This window comes from Podarcis vaucheri (genome assembly GCF_965113315.1).
Source record: "Podarcis vaucheri genome assembly, chromosome: 12".
NCBI lineage: Eukaryota > Metazoa > Chordata > Lepidosauria > Squamata > Lacertidae > Podarcis > Podarcis vaucheri.
Genome location: NC_138750.1, coordinates 59,484,193 through 59,499,131, shown reverse-complemented (window position 1 = coordinate 59,499,131; position 14,939 = coordinate 59,484,193). Strand labels below are relative to the sequence as shown.

The window sequence follows — 14,939 nt, the reverse complement described above, 5'->3', positions numbered from 1 at the left end:
ACATAAATGCAATGGCCCTCTCTTATAATTGCTAGAATGATAGAATAGTTGGAAGGGAGCACAAACGTCATCTAGTCCAATTTCTGCTGATTCTAGGTCTCGAACCCATGACCTTCAGATTAAGTCCCTTGTTCTGTCAACTGAGCTACCCCAGAAAGCAGGCAGGTGTTCAGAGAAGTATACCATAGAACCAAGAGAGGTTTCATAGCACCAAGAGTCTCTGCCATGGGTTCCACAAAAGATTTCTGGTGTATCTAGGATGATCTTAATCTTACAAATGAGTGCCAGTCTCCATCACAATGTTCTCTTCTTTCTTCCCATCTCCAGTCGTGTTATAAATTCATCCAGAAGGAAATAAGACTCCGCCCAAGCTGGCAGGTCCTACACAATTCCTGAGAGTTGCACAGAAGCATTCATTGTCCTAACAAAGGATGCTGAAAAGAGAAGGAACTTGAAATTGTCGCTGCTGGGTTTTCCATTTTTTGGTATGTCTTTCCTATGGGAAGGATGTTTGGTTTTTAAGACACAATTTCTTTGAAATTGACATTTGAAAAAGAATGGTTCTTTGACATTGATGAGAAGGCTGCAGGCAGAAGGAAGTCAACTTAATTCCAGGTGCAATACTCCCGTTCCTTGTGTCTCATCCTCATGCAAAATGCAACTTTCTATTCCTGGACCAGAGGACTTCTCATTTTGGAGGCAAGAGGTTAATTCTGGTCCTGCTGGGGCCAGAAACAAAGCTGTTTTGAAGGTCACCAAAACCAGGAATTTGCCAGAACCAATCTTGTTTGGGCCAGTGCAATTTTTTAACCAAGCGCTTTAACCTTTCATGTCAAATTACCACCGTTTATTATTTCCTTGTTTGTTTATGATTCATGGAGCATCTTGCAAAAGTGTCTTGTGTACTGCTAAAACATCCCGGTAGAATGCATACTGGATGCTATTTTAGTTAATGCATTGCTTGTGGTACAATCACTTCATTTGGGCTTTGCAAAATTTTGGCAGCCACGCTGAAATTGAAATATTTGAAGGAAGGTCAAAGTCTTACTTGTTTCAGCAATGGTCTGCTGGTAATCCAAACGCTCTGGTGAGCAGGCAGTGATCTCTGGATAACCATTAGCACAATAATGGCAATCCAAGCTCACTCAACCAGGAGTTCAGATGACCAATGCAACCCAGCTGGTTAGTCCAGCTCCTACCATACCATTTGGACTGTGATGATGCCCTTGAATTTGCAAAGACTCTCCTCTCTGCCTTTCTCCCATCAAAAGCAAACAGCATATCCAATACCAGGGCAGAAAATGTTCCACCACACATTCCATTTATTCAAAGCTGCTAACTTACCTTTTACCCCTTTTCCAATGTAAAGGGAAGATCATTTCAAGGATTGATTTCCACACCCAGTTATCCACTGGAAAATGCAGCTCCAAGTCTAGCGTTTTGCAAGTTACAACAACCGAGAGCTGTAGTTACACACATACACACTGCCTGTATTTCGCATGCAAGGGAGAGTGAACATGCACCACCCAATTTTTCCAGTGACATCACTGCTTCTTTTATTTGGGCTTTTGTGCTCAGACACACAAATAGAACAGGACTTCCGGAATCTACATCTGGACTGGCAAATCTATGGCCCTCAATGTTGTTGGAGGGATCTGGAAGGCCGCAGGTTCACCAGCCCCGACCTCTACGGAGGCAGGTTAAACTCTTGACCTAATCCTTGGATGGGACTACAAGGTGTCGGCAGTCATGGTACAGACTTTTGGAGGTTTTTCTAAGCATCGGTTGTCTGGGTCTTTCCAACTGTTCCACTGTGCTTGAACAGACTGAAAATCTCATAGTTGCCCTTCCTTTGATTAACGAACCCTGCATCCTTGCCTCAGAGCTTTTTTCTGGAAAAGGGTTGGTGTTGCAAACCTTTTCTAAGGTAACTGACAAGTTTAATATAAAAATGCAGAGCCCCATTTTCTTAGGTCAAATTTAGCAAAATTAGAGATTCTGGCAAAAGCCTGGCTTATTCTTCAGTCTGGATGTAAACTAGGTCAATATTGGCTCATTTTTGACTACTGAAGGCATAAAAGTTGTTGCTTTGAAATTAATTGGAAGTGAACACACTGTTCTTATCTGAATGGTGTAAGAGCTAAAACGTGTGTACATTTTTAACTAAACAACTTTTTAATGCTTTAATATGCTGCATAAAACTGTACATTACTGCCTCACTGTATTACACTGGATAAAATATTTAATATGCTAACTTCATTATAAATGACTTTGTATGGAAATTTTTTTATTGTGTTGTTTTTGAGACATGTAGCTATTTATATGAAATGAATAAATGAAGTTGCCTTAACTGAGTGAGACCACTGTTTTCAATTCTAATATTGTCTTTCTTTGGAGTACAGGTACATCTAATCTACAACTTGAAACAAACCTACCCAACTGATTTTACATTTCTCCAGTTGTTGGGATGCACTCTTCAGCAGTGTATAAAAATACAGATTTAATGCATAGCTGGGGAGAAAACACATTTAAATGCATTATTTGGGGCCTTAATGTTTTGAAACAAAATTTACTGGATTAAGGTGGGAACAGAATTATGGGTAAAAACATGTGAAAGGGAGATGGAACTGGAAATTTGTCCATCCCCAATTTGGACTAGCTGTGGCTGTGATGTTTTAAAGTGCAGCTTCAAAAATTGAACCTGCCCCCCCCCCAGGCCCAGAGAATGTGTGATCTATATTGCATATCTGAGTACGTCATATAATTTCATAGGATAACATCCATGTGTGTAGGAAGGAATTCCCTGAAGGTGCTCTGTAAAGTGTATAGAACTTATTTCCCCCATCTGAGCCTCAGCAGCTGCTACTACCAAGTAGAATCAGCAATTTACCTGCCAAAGCATCAGATCACTTCTCATGGTTTCATGTAGGTGCTCCACAATTGTGGCAAATGGAGCCTTTTGTAACATACATATAGCAGCACCCTTCACTCTCATCATCCCTGATCACTGGGGCAGGCTAGCTGAGCACTGCAGTCAAACACCACTTGCAGAGTCACAGTAATACTAGCCATTCTCCAGAAAAACTTTGCATCTAAACTAAAGTGAATTAAAAATGTGTGTTCCCTTTGGAAGCCTAGGATGGCACAGCACAGAACACAGGATTTAAGAAACACCCCCCACCCTCAAGCGGACAGAGCTGGTGGGGATTCAAGTAAACCTCATTTGCAGCTATCCTCCTCTTTGTCCTGAAATATTTTCAGCATCAAACTGGCCATCTGCAAGAAAGACAGAAACCACGGACACTTAAATATTTTTAATGTGCAGTTTCAGAAAGGTCTCGGGGCAACTTGGCAGAACAGTCGAGGGTTGAGTAAACTTCAGCTCAGTGCTTAAACATTCCCTACAAAGGGTTCAAGTGAAAGTGTAACAAACAGGCTAGATAGCAAATGGGAACAAACTCAGCCGGTCCCCATTCAGAAGAAAGCCCCTGCAATTTTAGTTCTGCAGCCGCTGCCAGCAGCAAGGGGAGTGCTTCTTGTACAAACCGTTTCCAGCCCTTACTCACATACAGTGCTATGACTAATTGTGCTCAGTAACAAGAAATGTTGGCGCTGGTATGTTAAAACCACTGGTCCCAAAGGTGACACGCTCCATTCCAAAAGACAGTAGCCACCCAAGGTAAAAATGCAAGCTGCCCCCCATTTTAACCTCTTATCCACCCAAGGGGATGACTGCCAAGATGTGTACCTGCTTAGTTGTGTACCATGTGATACCTTTTCAGAGAGGGACACATTTCCCACAAGGTTGCTTTTAGAGCTTTTGCCTCGATTGGCAGACTGAGCTAAACTAGCTGGGCATTCCCAAGCAGCCCCAGGCTTCTTCCTCTGCTCTCTCCTAGTGGCTTTTCTTTTGGGGGGGTGGAGTTGGGGGAGAGAAGGCTCCAGTTCCAGCAACTGTGTTCCTTTAGGCTATTCTGCATAGGCACAGAAACAATTCAGAAGAAGTGTAGGAGGAGAAAGGGAACTGGAGAAACAAAGGAGGATCACCGTTAAGACTGTAATCCGGTACAGTCAACTGGATTATGGGTAGGCTGCCATGCAACAAGCCCTGAAGGGTGATTTTTAAAAAATATATCTATTTTTCTGGCCTCAACGTCTCTGGGGATGGTCGTGCTACAACTGTTTAGGCAGTGAAAAAGGCACCACCGTTTTGGAATCGAAAAAGAAGCAAGACCATTCAACTACAGCTCTGAGACCACCTTATCTGGGAAATAACCAAAAAGGTAGCTTGGGAGAAGAGAGTGCTTGCAGTACACAATTGCCCCAGCTTGTCATACTGGAGGGGAGGGCACACAGAGTTCAGCTGCCATGCTTGGGCTGTTTAGGCCCACTGAGTTTGATGGCTCAGAGTCCCTGAAAGTGTGGTGCCAATCCTGAGGTGAGTATATTCCTGATTTCTCTCACACACATATAAAGCAGAGTGATGGAAGCAGGGGCTATGAACAGGCGAGTATTGCACACCACTTCATGAGGTGGTACACACACCTTTTATTCCCATACTTACCTACCTCAAGGAGTTAAGCCATTTCAACATAAGAGCTGAAATTTTTTACTTTTCTTTCCCTCCCACCCCCATATTTATTTCACTCAAAACACATGTCTCTGGGAATTGCTCAGGGGCAGGGAGGTGAGTTGGTGGGTGGGAAAAGGGACAGTTATTGATCATGTAAATAGGATCAAATTCTTCCACTAACACTGTGGGTAAACAAGAAGACTCACCTGTACAGTCTAGTGTGAAATGCTTTTCACATGTATTTTGGTGGGACAAAAGCTCCCGAAACCAACAGTGCAATCCTACACGTTTACTCAAAAGTTAAGATCCACTGTATTCAATAAGTCATACTCCCAGGTGAGAATGTAGAGCAGAGGAGGAGGAGTCTGTGGCCCTCGAGATGCTGCTGGACTCCCAAGTCTCATCAGCTGCAGCCAGCAAGATCAACAGGAATGACCAGTTGTAGTATAACATTATCTGGAGTGTATCTGAAGAAGTGTGCTTGCACACGAAAGCTCATACCAAGAACTAACTTAGTTGGTCTTTAAGGTGCTACTGGAAGGAATTTTTTTTATTTTGACTATGGCAGACCAACACGGCTACCTATCTATTATCTGGAGGGACGCAGGTGCTCCAATCTCTGCCATATAGGGTTGCAGCCCAAATGGCTTAGAAATACTGGTAAAAATAAATGGTCATATTAGTCACTGAAGAAGTAGAACATCTCACTGAGGGATGCTCTCCTTTTCCAACTACTGCCAGTTTTCTAGATGGTTAAATTCCCTAACATTCTGCCTCTGGTTATGTATTCTCTACTCGGTCACTAAAATCCACTGTGCTTACGACTTCTAAATGGGGCGATCGACATAACCTATCAGCATGCACCCAGCTTGCAAAAGAAGCATTTCTGCAAGTGGTCAAAATCAAATGGGGAACTAAAGGAGTGCTGTATCTATCGCTGCTTTCAGGCGGTGCAGCAGCGCCTGAGGAGGAGGGGAAAGGGTCTCTGGGTTCAGTTTCTTGAATTCCTCATTGGCATTCAAAGAGGTCAAGACCTTTGCAGTCCTTTTCAAGTCAAAGACCGCATGCAGCATTCCCAGGCCGGAGATGGCAGCTCTGTACGAATGCTTGGAGGCATCTTCTTCAGAATGGTGGTTTTCAAGGACATAAATCCGGTTTTCTGCAATGATTTTGAGGAAGTTGTAGAATTCCTTGTAGTCGATTCCTGTGTAAGACTTCATCAACACCTGCAAAGGTGAGAGAACAAGTCAAAGGTCACAGTTGTTCCAACCGTTACATGGGAACTGGTGTTCAGTTGAAAACGTTGAATGAAAAGGAAATGCTTTAAAGTCATGTTAATTTTCGAAAAAGCACAAGGCACAAAGCTGGCCCAGGGAGCTAAGCATAGGAATGCTTAATTCTTCAGTTACTAGGGAGTCTGAATTATTTCCCATTACAAAGCACGAGAATGGCCTGAGAGTGAGGATACAGGTTGTGCTAGATCATACTTCTCAAACCTGACAATAGAAGGTAACACACTGGCCCTTTCCAGACACCATATAGAAAAATTGCTCCTACTTGATGTGAACTAGCTTCACAAGAGCCTCCCATGTACCTACAAATCCCCTTTCCATTTCTCCCGCTCAGTCCTCAGTAGTGATTGCTATAGCTAGCCAGCTGATGTGCAAGGGAATTTCTTTCCGAACAATTAAGACCGATGAGCTGGATCCAAATCTTGAAAACAATATTGAGCTGCTACTACAGTTCATCCACGAATGGCCATTTAATTCCTGTGTTTCACCATTTCAGACACTCGATTGCTAATGGGCATCTATGACCATGTCAAACATTCTCAGACGGCTGCTCTACCTGGCATTGCAGGTGCCAGTCCTCCATGCTGTCTCTCCATTCTCTGATCTCTCGCTGGACAGCAGCTAGTTCGTCTTGGAGGAAGCTCCACATGATGGCTACATTGCATCCATTCACCCAGTTGTGGTTGATGGAGATTGTATCCTCCTGGAAAAAACAAGGACAGTCCAAATGGCTATTCCACATGTTTAAGATTGAAGGGAGTCACAGTTTTTTGCCTGCTGGCATATTCAGCTGGATTCCCATAGTGAACATATGACATCATGCAGCATACAAACTCAGCTTATCCAGTCACCAGTAGAAGCCTGCTTCAAAGCCTCTGCTACCTAGCCCATCAGGTAGCACTGCTTGAAAGCTCCCTCTTCTATCTGTGTTGCCGTTCTAGAGCTCAGCAGGGCAGAGGATGCAGACACACTAGAATCAGATCTGCCTGTCACTGGCTGTGGCTCCATCTACTGTTCAGCTCCTGGCCTTAAGCCCTATCAGTCCCCAATGAGCAAAAGCATTGCCCAAATCCACTTAATGGTGCATTACCCCAAGGCTGTGGCTGTCTGAAGCATCTTACCAAATTGTAAACCTGATGGTGCCATCCGCTTGGGATGAAGACGATCTCTCCAGCTTCCTGTATGATTTCAACAGGAGGGCTGCTTTGGGCATAGCGAGGGTAAAGGTTGCTCTTCTTCAGGTCAGGTGCAGTGATGTCAAATGGCAAGTGACCATGGCGATCGCGGAGGAACTCCTCCTGCCCCGGGGGGAAGACTAGCCATTTCTTTTTCCCGCAAATGTTGGCCGACCAGCTGTAGGAGCGGAAGACATCTGCGTGAAATGGAGTCCTACAGGGAGGGGGGAAAACCAGGAGGTTAGAAGGCGGCAGCTGAATAGCTGCAGGAATAGTATATATGTAGTAGAAGCCAATTTGTAAGGGAGTGGGGCCCCCTCTCCTACCATCTCAGGAGCCCCAAAACATTAGTATCACAGTCATTCAGAAAATTACTTTTGCACCCTGAAGACATGAGGTATACACACCCAAACCTAGACCTATTTTCCAGCACAGACATTAATCAGGCTTTCACAGAAAGCTATTTGTACATCAACGTCTATTTCTTCACTCTCCAAGTATCTGATACACCTAGTGATTTACAAGGGTCTCTCATCTGAAAGTATGCAAGTTCATACCCTGCACCTGAGACAGTAATGTGTGCATACCTAACAACTTTCTGCTAACCTCTTATTGCAAACTGAAACTGGCTTGTGTTGTGAGAAGTCTAGAACTTCACCAATATCTTGACAGCTAAAAAGATGCAAAGTCTCAAAACAAAGAAGCATCTTCATATGCAGGGACTATACAATGCATAATATCCAAAGGGCTGAACACTGTCCGGCCCTGCAATCTGGGAGGGGTAGGGATCCCATTGCTTGATGTGAAAAAGGTGCACAATGTTTAAAGCTCTGAGCAGGTGTGCTGTCTTCCTCTTCCTCGAAAAGACATCTCACAGGCTGCTCTTGTGAACAGTTACTAGGAAGTCCCACTGAATCAAGTTGCATGTCCTACCTCATACTTCTAATACGACTAATTTTTCCAAAGAGAACCTATGAAAGTATCCAAACGGCTGTACCATGAGCCTTTAGGTCCCATGTAGACAAAGCGATAGTCGTCCACTGATATGGCATCCCAGTATTCATTCAGCCAGTCAGATGAGAAATAGATGGGAGTGGTGTAAACATCTTGCTCCGGGAAAGCCCTTAAAATATTGAAAATGGTATCTCAGAAAGAAAAATCCACTCAAGACGCATTCAAAAGTTGCGTAACAGCATGATAAAGGTTAGATCATGGCCTGGCAATTGGTACTTTATTTCACTTCTGCACCAGCCACCTTTCCCAAGTCTTGGGGATATAACAAATATTACACACTTAGAAGTCTACTCAATGCTTTGAGAGTGCAATGACTACTCCCTCCAATAATTTTTACTGGTTTTCGTGTAAATACAAAAACATATTTGATCTCAAAAGGAAGAAGCCGCCCAAAGTAACATCTGAATCAGTCCATGGACTCTAAGCCTAAGCTTGAAACAATGGATATGGAAGGGTTATCACTCTAAACCAACCATCTTTCCAACCTTTCCTTTCCACCAGCGGTAAAGGGCTTTGGGTTGGGACACATAAGACTTATGCAGGGAGGTAGTGTTTAGGCTCTGCATATGTTCAAGCCAAGAAGTACAGTAGCTCTGAACATGCAAACATTCTCAATTTCTGAACTTGCAAGTTATCTTTTGAATGCCCTATAACCATAAAAAATAGCCAATATACACTAAGTAAAGGATCACGGTAGATTCATCAGAAGGAAAGCAAAGTGCCAAGAATACAAAAAGGCATTTAAGAAGTTGCCTTGCCATCCTATTTGTGTGGCACACTATGGCCCTGCCTGTATTAGGTGTTTCCTCACATCAGTGTTGCTTTCAAGCACCTATTAAGTTCTTTTAAATTGAGACTTGGTGTAGGCGGTATATAACTAATTAAGCTGAACATTGCTTAAAGACTGATCAATTTTCCTGCTTCAACTTGCTGTGCAACCAAAACGTGGGAAGAGTATAAATTCAATTGACTGTGTTAGTGCAACGGCTGAGCGTGGGTGATGCCTACAGTGCATTTGTGTTCTCCTCAGCAGGTTCCCCTGCCTTCTCTTCTGTTTGGTTCCAGTGCAACTATGCAAACATACAATGATAATTAATATAAAGAACAGGGTCAGAGAAGGAAACTTCTCTCATGCAGACCAACTTTGGCATAATCAAAACGTGTGCAAACACAGGAAAAAGAAAGAAAAAATGTGCATTCACACTGGAAAGAGCAGACAGTGCCAGGTACATGCACCGTAAGAAAGGTAAGCCAAACAGCGCTATACATCACTGGGGTGTCCTACCATGCAGTCACAGCCGTAGATTCTTAGGATGCAGTTTTGAAACAGGCGGCTACTATCTAAGGATGCTCCCAAAAGCTGAATCATCTGGTAAGGGAACATCAAAGGTACAATTCAGCAGCATGCCAGGGATTCGTAAGAGCATGCCGAGGAGTTCAAAGGTTTTGCTTACCTGTGCAGGTGCCAGTCCTTGAGGTAAAGGCACCCCCGGGGCGACCGGTAGCTTTTTTTAATGTGTTCTCTCCAATAACTTATGTATTCCTTGAGTTTAAGATGTTCCTTTGGGTTAGAATTGTATTCCTTGACATCACAGTTGGCAACGGGTACTACAGCTTCCCCTGCAATATAAACCCTTTGAGCCCATATGGGAAAATAACTGATGCCCTGTTGGGGTTACCAATAAAAAAGAAAGTGTAAGGGCCTTGATCCTGCCAGTTTGAACATTCCACCTATGTGGCACGGTTAGGTGCTATGCAGAGCGACAACGGAAACAAAAGGAACTTCCTCCAATTGCTGCAATACCTGAATCATAGATACATTAACCAGCAGAATGCCCACAACGAATGTTGTCCCATCTTATAGGATTACATTAAGGATTCCAACAGAATTATGTCTTTACAGTGCTTTGAGCACACAAAAGCACTATTTAATGCTAAGGGTTGCATCCAATTGGACCCAGGAATTTCTCTGGAGAGTTGAGGGAACAGAATGGGACAAGGCATAGCAGGCTGCAATTGGGGTGCCTCATCTAAAAACACCGCTTTCGCTAGTGCAAAGTCACATTTGTATACAACCCTATTTTTGATACAAGCTCTAACTATGAGAGGTGATGCTGCAATTAAATGTGTCAGTTAAGCCACCTCTTACAATATACTTTTCTTTCTACTCCATACTCAGGCATGAATACAAACATACCACATTAACAGTGAAGAAAGCATAAGGGCAGAATCAAACATTACTAGAAGCAAATGAAAAGGGACTTGGACATGGTCACCAGCAATCACAGGTTTTTGGCCAGTCAGAAGGCAGACTGAAAATTCTAAGAGGAGCAAAATCACAGCTAGCAATTTTAGTTTAAAGGTGGCTTACCAAAAGTCCGCAGAAGATACTCAAAGTTAGGCTTCCCATCAGGAGTCACCCACTTCCTCCTGCTGCCCCAGCCCTCAGTGAATTTGGCAGAGAAAACACAGGGGTCATTGGGGATCAAGTAATCCTTGAAAAAGTCTGCATAAGTGAATATTTCTGGCTTCTCAATGTAGTCAACATGTTCGTGAGATTGGCAGCTTGCGCCCCGAGTTGGGCCGCTGTAATCGCGAAAAAACTTGGTGGAGTAAGCAAAAGTGTCCCTGTCCATTCAGGCGATAGAAAGTGTCTGACACCTAACTTGTCAGGTGACAGACGGAATTAAATTATAAAATAAATAGCTGGGCTAGAAGACCAGTAAATTAAAAAAAAGGAAGTGTCACTGAAGACTCAGGAAAGATGGAGGGTATAGAATAAGCAAGTCCAGTTCCAAATCTTGCTGGAAAATCTTCCCATTTGGCTTGTATCATATATGGCTCCTTATGTTCTTGGTTCTTTAGGAGAAGGATGCCTGAAAGGCTGTACTGAGCAGCAGTAACTAACAGAGCAGTTTCACTTCAACCTTGGAACATCTGCACAGGCACAACTTCCACACTCCTCTTTGGCATTTTATGGAAAGCAGCAATCAAGGGCAACTTCCTCCTGAATTCTATAAGCAAACAATAATATATTCATTTTTTTAAAAAAGCCTCGCTTTGAAGTGGCTCCCTCCTTCACATAACACCCCATGAAAGTCATTAATATTTTATTCTTATTAATATAAATGAGATTAGGCCAAATAGCGCAAAGTCAGACATCCATACAACTCATTGCAGCAGAAAAGCCAAAAGAATTTATGGTTCTGCACTAATTAAAACACAAGTAGAGAACATTGTGCTGCTCATGAGAGAAACATATAGGGATATATGGCACCCGTTTGCTTCCCCCCATGGGGCAAGTAGCGGGGGTGTGTGTGTGTGAAAGAGAACAGAACTTCCCTCTCTGAGTACTATGGTCCTGATCTGCTCCCAGCTCCAGCTGCTTTTACCCATCACAGGAACCACAACAGATCATGGTTGCAAATCTATGTCTGGTTTGTCCCCGAGTCTAAGCCAAGAAACTCACTCGTCCCTTGGCAATTGCCTATATCTCACACTTTGCTAACTGTGGCCTCAAACTATCAATCACAGGAGACGACGCTTTATAAACTCCCATGCAGCGTACACTTGTTTTGAAATGAAGAGCAAATAAGGGAGGGATAAATGAGATTGCAAATTGGCTGCTCTATCCCTACTGCCCAAATCCTCTGGCTCTTCTAACAACCTTACATTTTCATTTTCTTCCAATTCCAGCAACTGCAGCGCAGCAGCTAAGCTGATGAGTTAGGAGCTGGAAGTCTTGGATTTAAATCTCAGCAAAGCCACAACACCATGTGGCCTTCAGCAATCTCTCTGGCAGGCCGACAGTAATAGTGGCCTACAGTTACTGCTAAAATAATCAGTGAAATGCACCAGAAACCTGACCCTATGCACAATTCTCAGAGGTTTGCTTCTTACGAAACATACACAGAACTGGGCCATTACTCAAAAAGCACTATCCTATATTTTGTATAACACTGTACCAAAATGCACAATTATTTGGGATTAACCCCAACTGAGCTCAGCATGACTCTAAGTAAACCTGATTTGGCTGAAAAGCATGGCAACTATTTTACAACACACACACAAACATCCCTCCCAAACTACCCTTGCACTTTCCTTGTTTATAACCTCTCTCCAAAGGCAAAACCTCATGAAGTTTAGACACAATATCTCAACAGGTCTGTAAAATAGGATGGTGATGGAGAACCGTTTTTTTCAGCCAGAGGGCCACTGTTTGCCCTGGGCAACTTTCCAGGGGCCACACACCAGCCGTGGGTGGGGCCAGATGGACAAGTGGGTGGAGCACTGAATGTAAACATTACCTTTGCACAGCAGGCTAGTTTCTACACACAATTCTCTATCCTCCATCTGGGAGCATCATCAGGGGGCGAGTGTATTTTGCAGCCAGGTAAAAACACGCAAAAGCACGTGTTGTGGACTGTGGAGAGTCCCAAGGGCCTGGAGGCATGGATTTGGCCCCTGGCTCCACTTGACACAACAGGTTTTTTAGCACAACATGCCAGTTCAGAAATGCAAGGGAGGCAAATGACCTAAGACACCAGGGGCCTGTTTTACCTAACCAACCAGACAACCTGCCTCCCCTGCCAGGGCTATGTAACACCATCTGCCTTATAATGTTTCCTATATGCTGATGCAGGCTTATTATGCCTTTTTTGTGCTTATTTAGAGGGCAGAGATATTATTTCGCAAACCACCTTGAAATGATCAGTATTGCGAAAGGCAGCATATAAATAACTGCCGCAGATCAACGTAAGTGGCCACCTTTCTGGAGGGTGGGGGGGTAAAGTTTAGCACCCACAAAAATCAACCCAGAATCTCCAACCCCCCTTCCCGCCCTGAAATCCCAACCCCTGCCTTCAAAGATCCCCTCCAAGATCCCCAGATCCCCTCAAAGGGTCCCCCCTCAGGACCTCTGCCTCCCTTCCCCACCCCCTCCCCTAATTCCAGCCAGGCCACCCCCACAATTTCTCAAGGCCTGTCATAGGTAGGACACAGCCTCCCCCCTGGTTGTTTCCCCCCCCTTAATTCACCCACCTCATAAAATAAACCCCACCGTGGGGGGAGGGGCTCTGCTGCCCCCATTAGCACAGCTCCCCCCCCCGTTTTGAAACCTGAGCCCCTCCCCCCAATACCTTCTCTACCCCCCAAAACACAGAGGACACGTTTTCTTTCCCCCACTCCTCTATTATTCACCCACCCCGCCCTCCCTCTCCTCCCCCCTTGTCCCCCTTACTGACCCCCCTCCAGAGCCGGCTCGAGGTTCCTGCTGCCGCCGCTTCTTCCCTCAGAGGGAGCGCCCAGAGCGAAGCGCATGCGCCGTAACTGCTCCGGCGCGCGCGCGCGCCCCCTTATTCACTGACTGCACAGCGCACGTTAAAAAAAAAAACCCAAACAAACCCGGAAAGTGGGCGGAGCTAGCCGTACGCAGCCCAGAATAAGAAGAAGCGACGACGGCTGCGGCGGCCTCCGCGCGTGCGCCCTCGAGCCGGCGCGAGGAAGCGCCCGTCGGTTTTTTTGTTGTTGTTGTTGTTCGTTTCAAATGTGCTTCGGCGCGTGCCCTCCGCTTCCGCGCAGGCGCGCCCAACGAACTTTCGGGGGGAAGCCGGCGCAGCCCCGCCCCCTTTGTAAGCCCCGCCTATTCCTCCGTCTTCCTCCTTCGCCTCAGGTTCTTCTCCTCAGCCGCCGGGGGCTTTGGAAGCGAGAAGGTGGGCTGAGGGTAGAAGGTAAACGCCTCCGCGAGGCCTCGCCCGGGTTCTGAGGTGATTTCGGGGCGCCACCCCCCACCCCGGCCTTCCCCGCACCTGCCGCTGAGGCTGCCTCCATCCCTCCTTCCCTCTCGCAGGCCTTCCCGGGGGGCGGAGGAGGTGTGGGGAAGGGAAAACGCCCCCCTGTTGCCTGAAGTGGGTGAGCCCCCGCCGACCCCTGGCTGTGGGGAGGGGCCAGCGGCAGCAGCATTGGGGAAGCCCGCAGCAAGGCCCTCTGGAAGTCCCCCCCCCCCTCACACGGGCCAGGGAAGCTTGGCCCCTTCGTATTTTTATTTATTCACTCGACACTGGCAAAGTCGTGTGGGGGAACCTTCATCGTATACTGTATATTACAGAATTGTTGAGTTTATGCTGTGAGATCTATGAGTGAAAGGCGGTACGCAAACTTATTAATACAGTGGTGCCCCGCAAGACGAACGCCTCGCAAGACGAAAAACTCGCAAAACGAAAGGTTTTTTCGTTTTCTTAGCTGCTTCGCAAGATGCATTTCCCTATGGGCTTGCTTCGCAAAACGAACCTTGCCCCGCAAGCTCCGGGGATAGCAGGGAAGCGCAGCGCATCTTCCCCACTGTCCCCGGACCTCTTTTGAAGCAAGGGGCGGCGGGGAGAAGATCGCTTCTCCCCGTTGCCAGCCCCGCAAGCTCCGGGGACAGAGGGGAAGGTGCAGTACCTTCCCCTCTCTCCCCGGACCCCTTTTGAACCAAGGGGCAGCAAGGGGGAGAAGCGATCTTCTCCCCTCCGCCCCTTGCTTCAAAAGAGGGGACAGAGGGGCGCTTCTCCTCTGTCCCCGGACGGTCTCCATAGGAACGCATTGATTGATTTTCAATGCATTCCTATGGGAAACCGCGCAAGACGAAAAACTCGCAAGAAGAAAAAACTTGCGGAACGAATTAATTTCGTCTTGCGAGGCACCACTGTATACCGTATTTTTCGCACCATAGGATGCACCGGACAATAGGACGCACTTTGTTTTAGAGGGGGGAGAACAAGAAAAAAATATTCTCCCCCTCTCTGCCCAGCGCCCCTTCAGTGAAGCGGCAGGAGGCGCTGCACAGAGAGGGGGAGAACTTTCCCCCTCTTGTTTTCCCGCTCTAAAACAAGGTGCCGTTCAAGG

At 45.8% G+C, this 14,939-nt stretch overlaps 3 protein-coding genes and 2 long non-coding RNA genes across 12 annotated transcripts in view; 3 read left to right on the top strand and 2 right to left on the bottom strand.

The window, feature by feature from the left end:
• ALS2CL (ALS2 C-terminal like) overlaps window positions 1-2,354 on the top strand; it is an 83,489-nt gene extending 81,135 nt beyond the window's left edge. For both annotated transcript variants that reach the window (XM_082192217.1, XM_082192216.1), the window contains exon 26: window positions 328-2,354. In XM_082192217.1, coding sequence (XP_082048343.1) covers window positions 328-396 — 69 coding nt within the window. In that variant the 3' untranslated portion in view covers window positions 397-2,354. The remainder of the gene's footprint in view (window positions 1-327) is intronic.
• LOC309515147 overlaps window positions 1-14,939 on the bottom strand; it is a 454,911-nt gene that overhangs the window by 221,217 nt on the left and 218,755 nt on the right. The gene's annotated exons all lie outside the window — the stretch shown is intronic.
• LOC309515474 lies at window positions 2,818-4,258 on the top strand. Its single transcript, XR_014212494.1, has 2 exons — window positions 2,818-3,804; window positions 4,021-4,258. It is a non-coding gene; the product is annotated as an uncharacterized lncRNA (long non-coding RNA).
• JMJD4 (jumonji domain containing 4) lies at window positions 5,168-13,416 on the bottom strand. Of its 3 annotated transcripts, XM_082193264.1 has the most exons (7): window positions 13,298-13,416; window positions 10,426-11,068; window positions 9,509-9,674; window positions 8,038-8,163; window positions 6,987-7,254; window positions 6,422-6,568; window positions 5,168-5,799 (listed from the first exon to the last, which is right to left on the bottom strand). In XM_082193264.1, exons 2-7 carry the CDS (start codon window positions 10,688-10,690, stop codon window positions 5,488-5,490), a joined length of 1,284 nt encoding a protein of 427 aa, XP_082049390.1. In that variant the 5' UTR covers window positions 10,691-11,068; window positions 13,298-13,416; the 3' UTR covers window positions 5,168-5,487. The 3 variants fall into 3 exon arrangements, with proteins under 3 accessions (XP_082049390.1, XP_082049392.1, XP_082049391.1); XM_082193266.1 differs by lacking the exon at window positions 10,426-11,068; XM_082193265.1 differs by lacking the exon at window positions 13,298-13,416 and having other exon boundaries at window positions 9,509-9,720; window positions 10,426-10,606.
• SNAP47 (synaptosome associated protein 47) overlaps window positions 13,575-14,939 on the top strand; it is a gene marked incomplete at its 5' end in the record, with an annotated part of 30,231 nt that continues 28,866 nt past the window's right edge. For 2 of the 5 annotated variants that reach the window (XM_082192488.1, XM_082192486.1), the window contains one exon: window positions 13,575-13,783. In XM_082192488.1, coding sequence (XP_082048614.1) covers window positions 13,600-13,783 — 184 coding nt within the window. Of the gene's footprint in view, window positions 13,820-14,939 lie in introns of all 5 variants that reach the window. The other 3 variants (XM_082192487.1, XM_082192489.1, XM_082192492.1) reach the window with 3 other exon arrangements.

Excerpts from the sequence above, each read along its gene's own strand:
- JMJD4 (XM_082193264.1), bottom strand. The coding sequence starts at position 10,690 with ATGGACAGGGACACTTTTGCTTACTCCACCAAGTTTTTTCGCGATTAC. Across the intron at positions 9,675-10,425 it reads GTATCTTCTGCGGACTTTTG|GGGAAGCTGTAGTACCCGTT; the intron begins GTAAGCCACCTT and ends TTTATATTGCAG. Across the intron at positions 5,800-6,421 it reads ACTGGCACCTGCAATGCCAG|GTGTTGATGAAGTCTTACAC; the intron begins GTAGAGCAGCCG and ends TCACCTTTGCAG.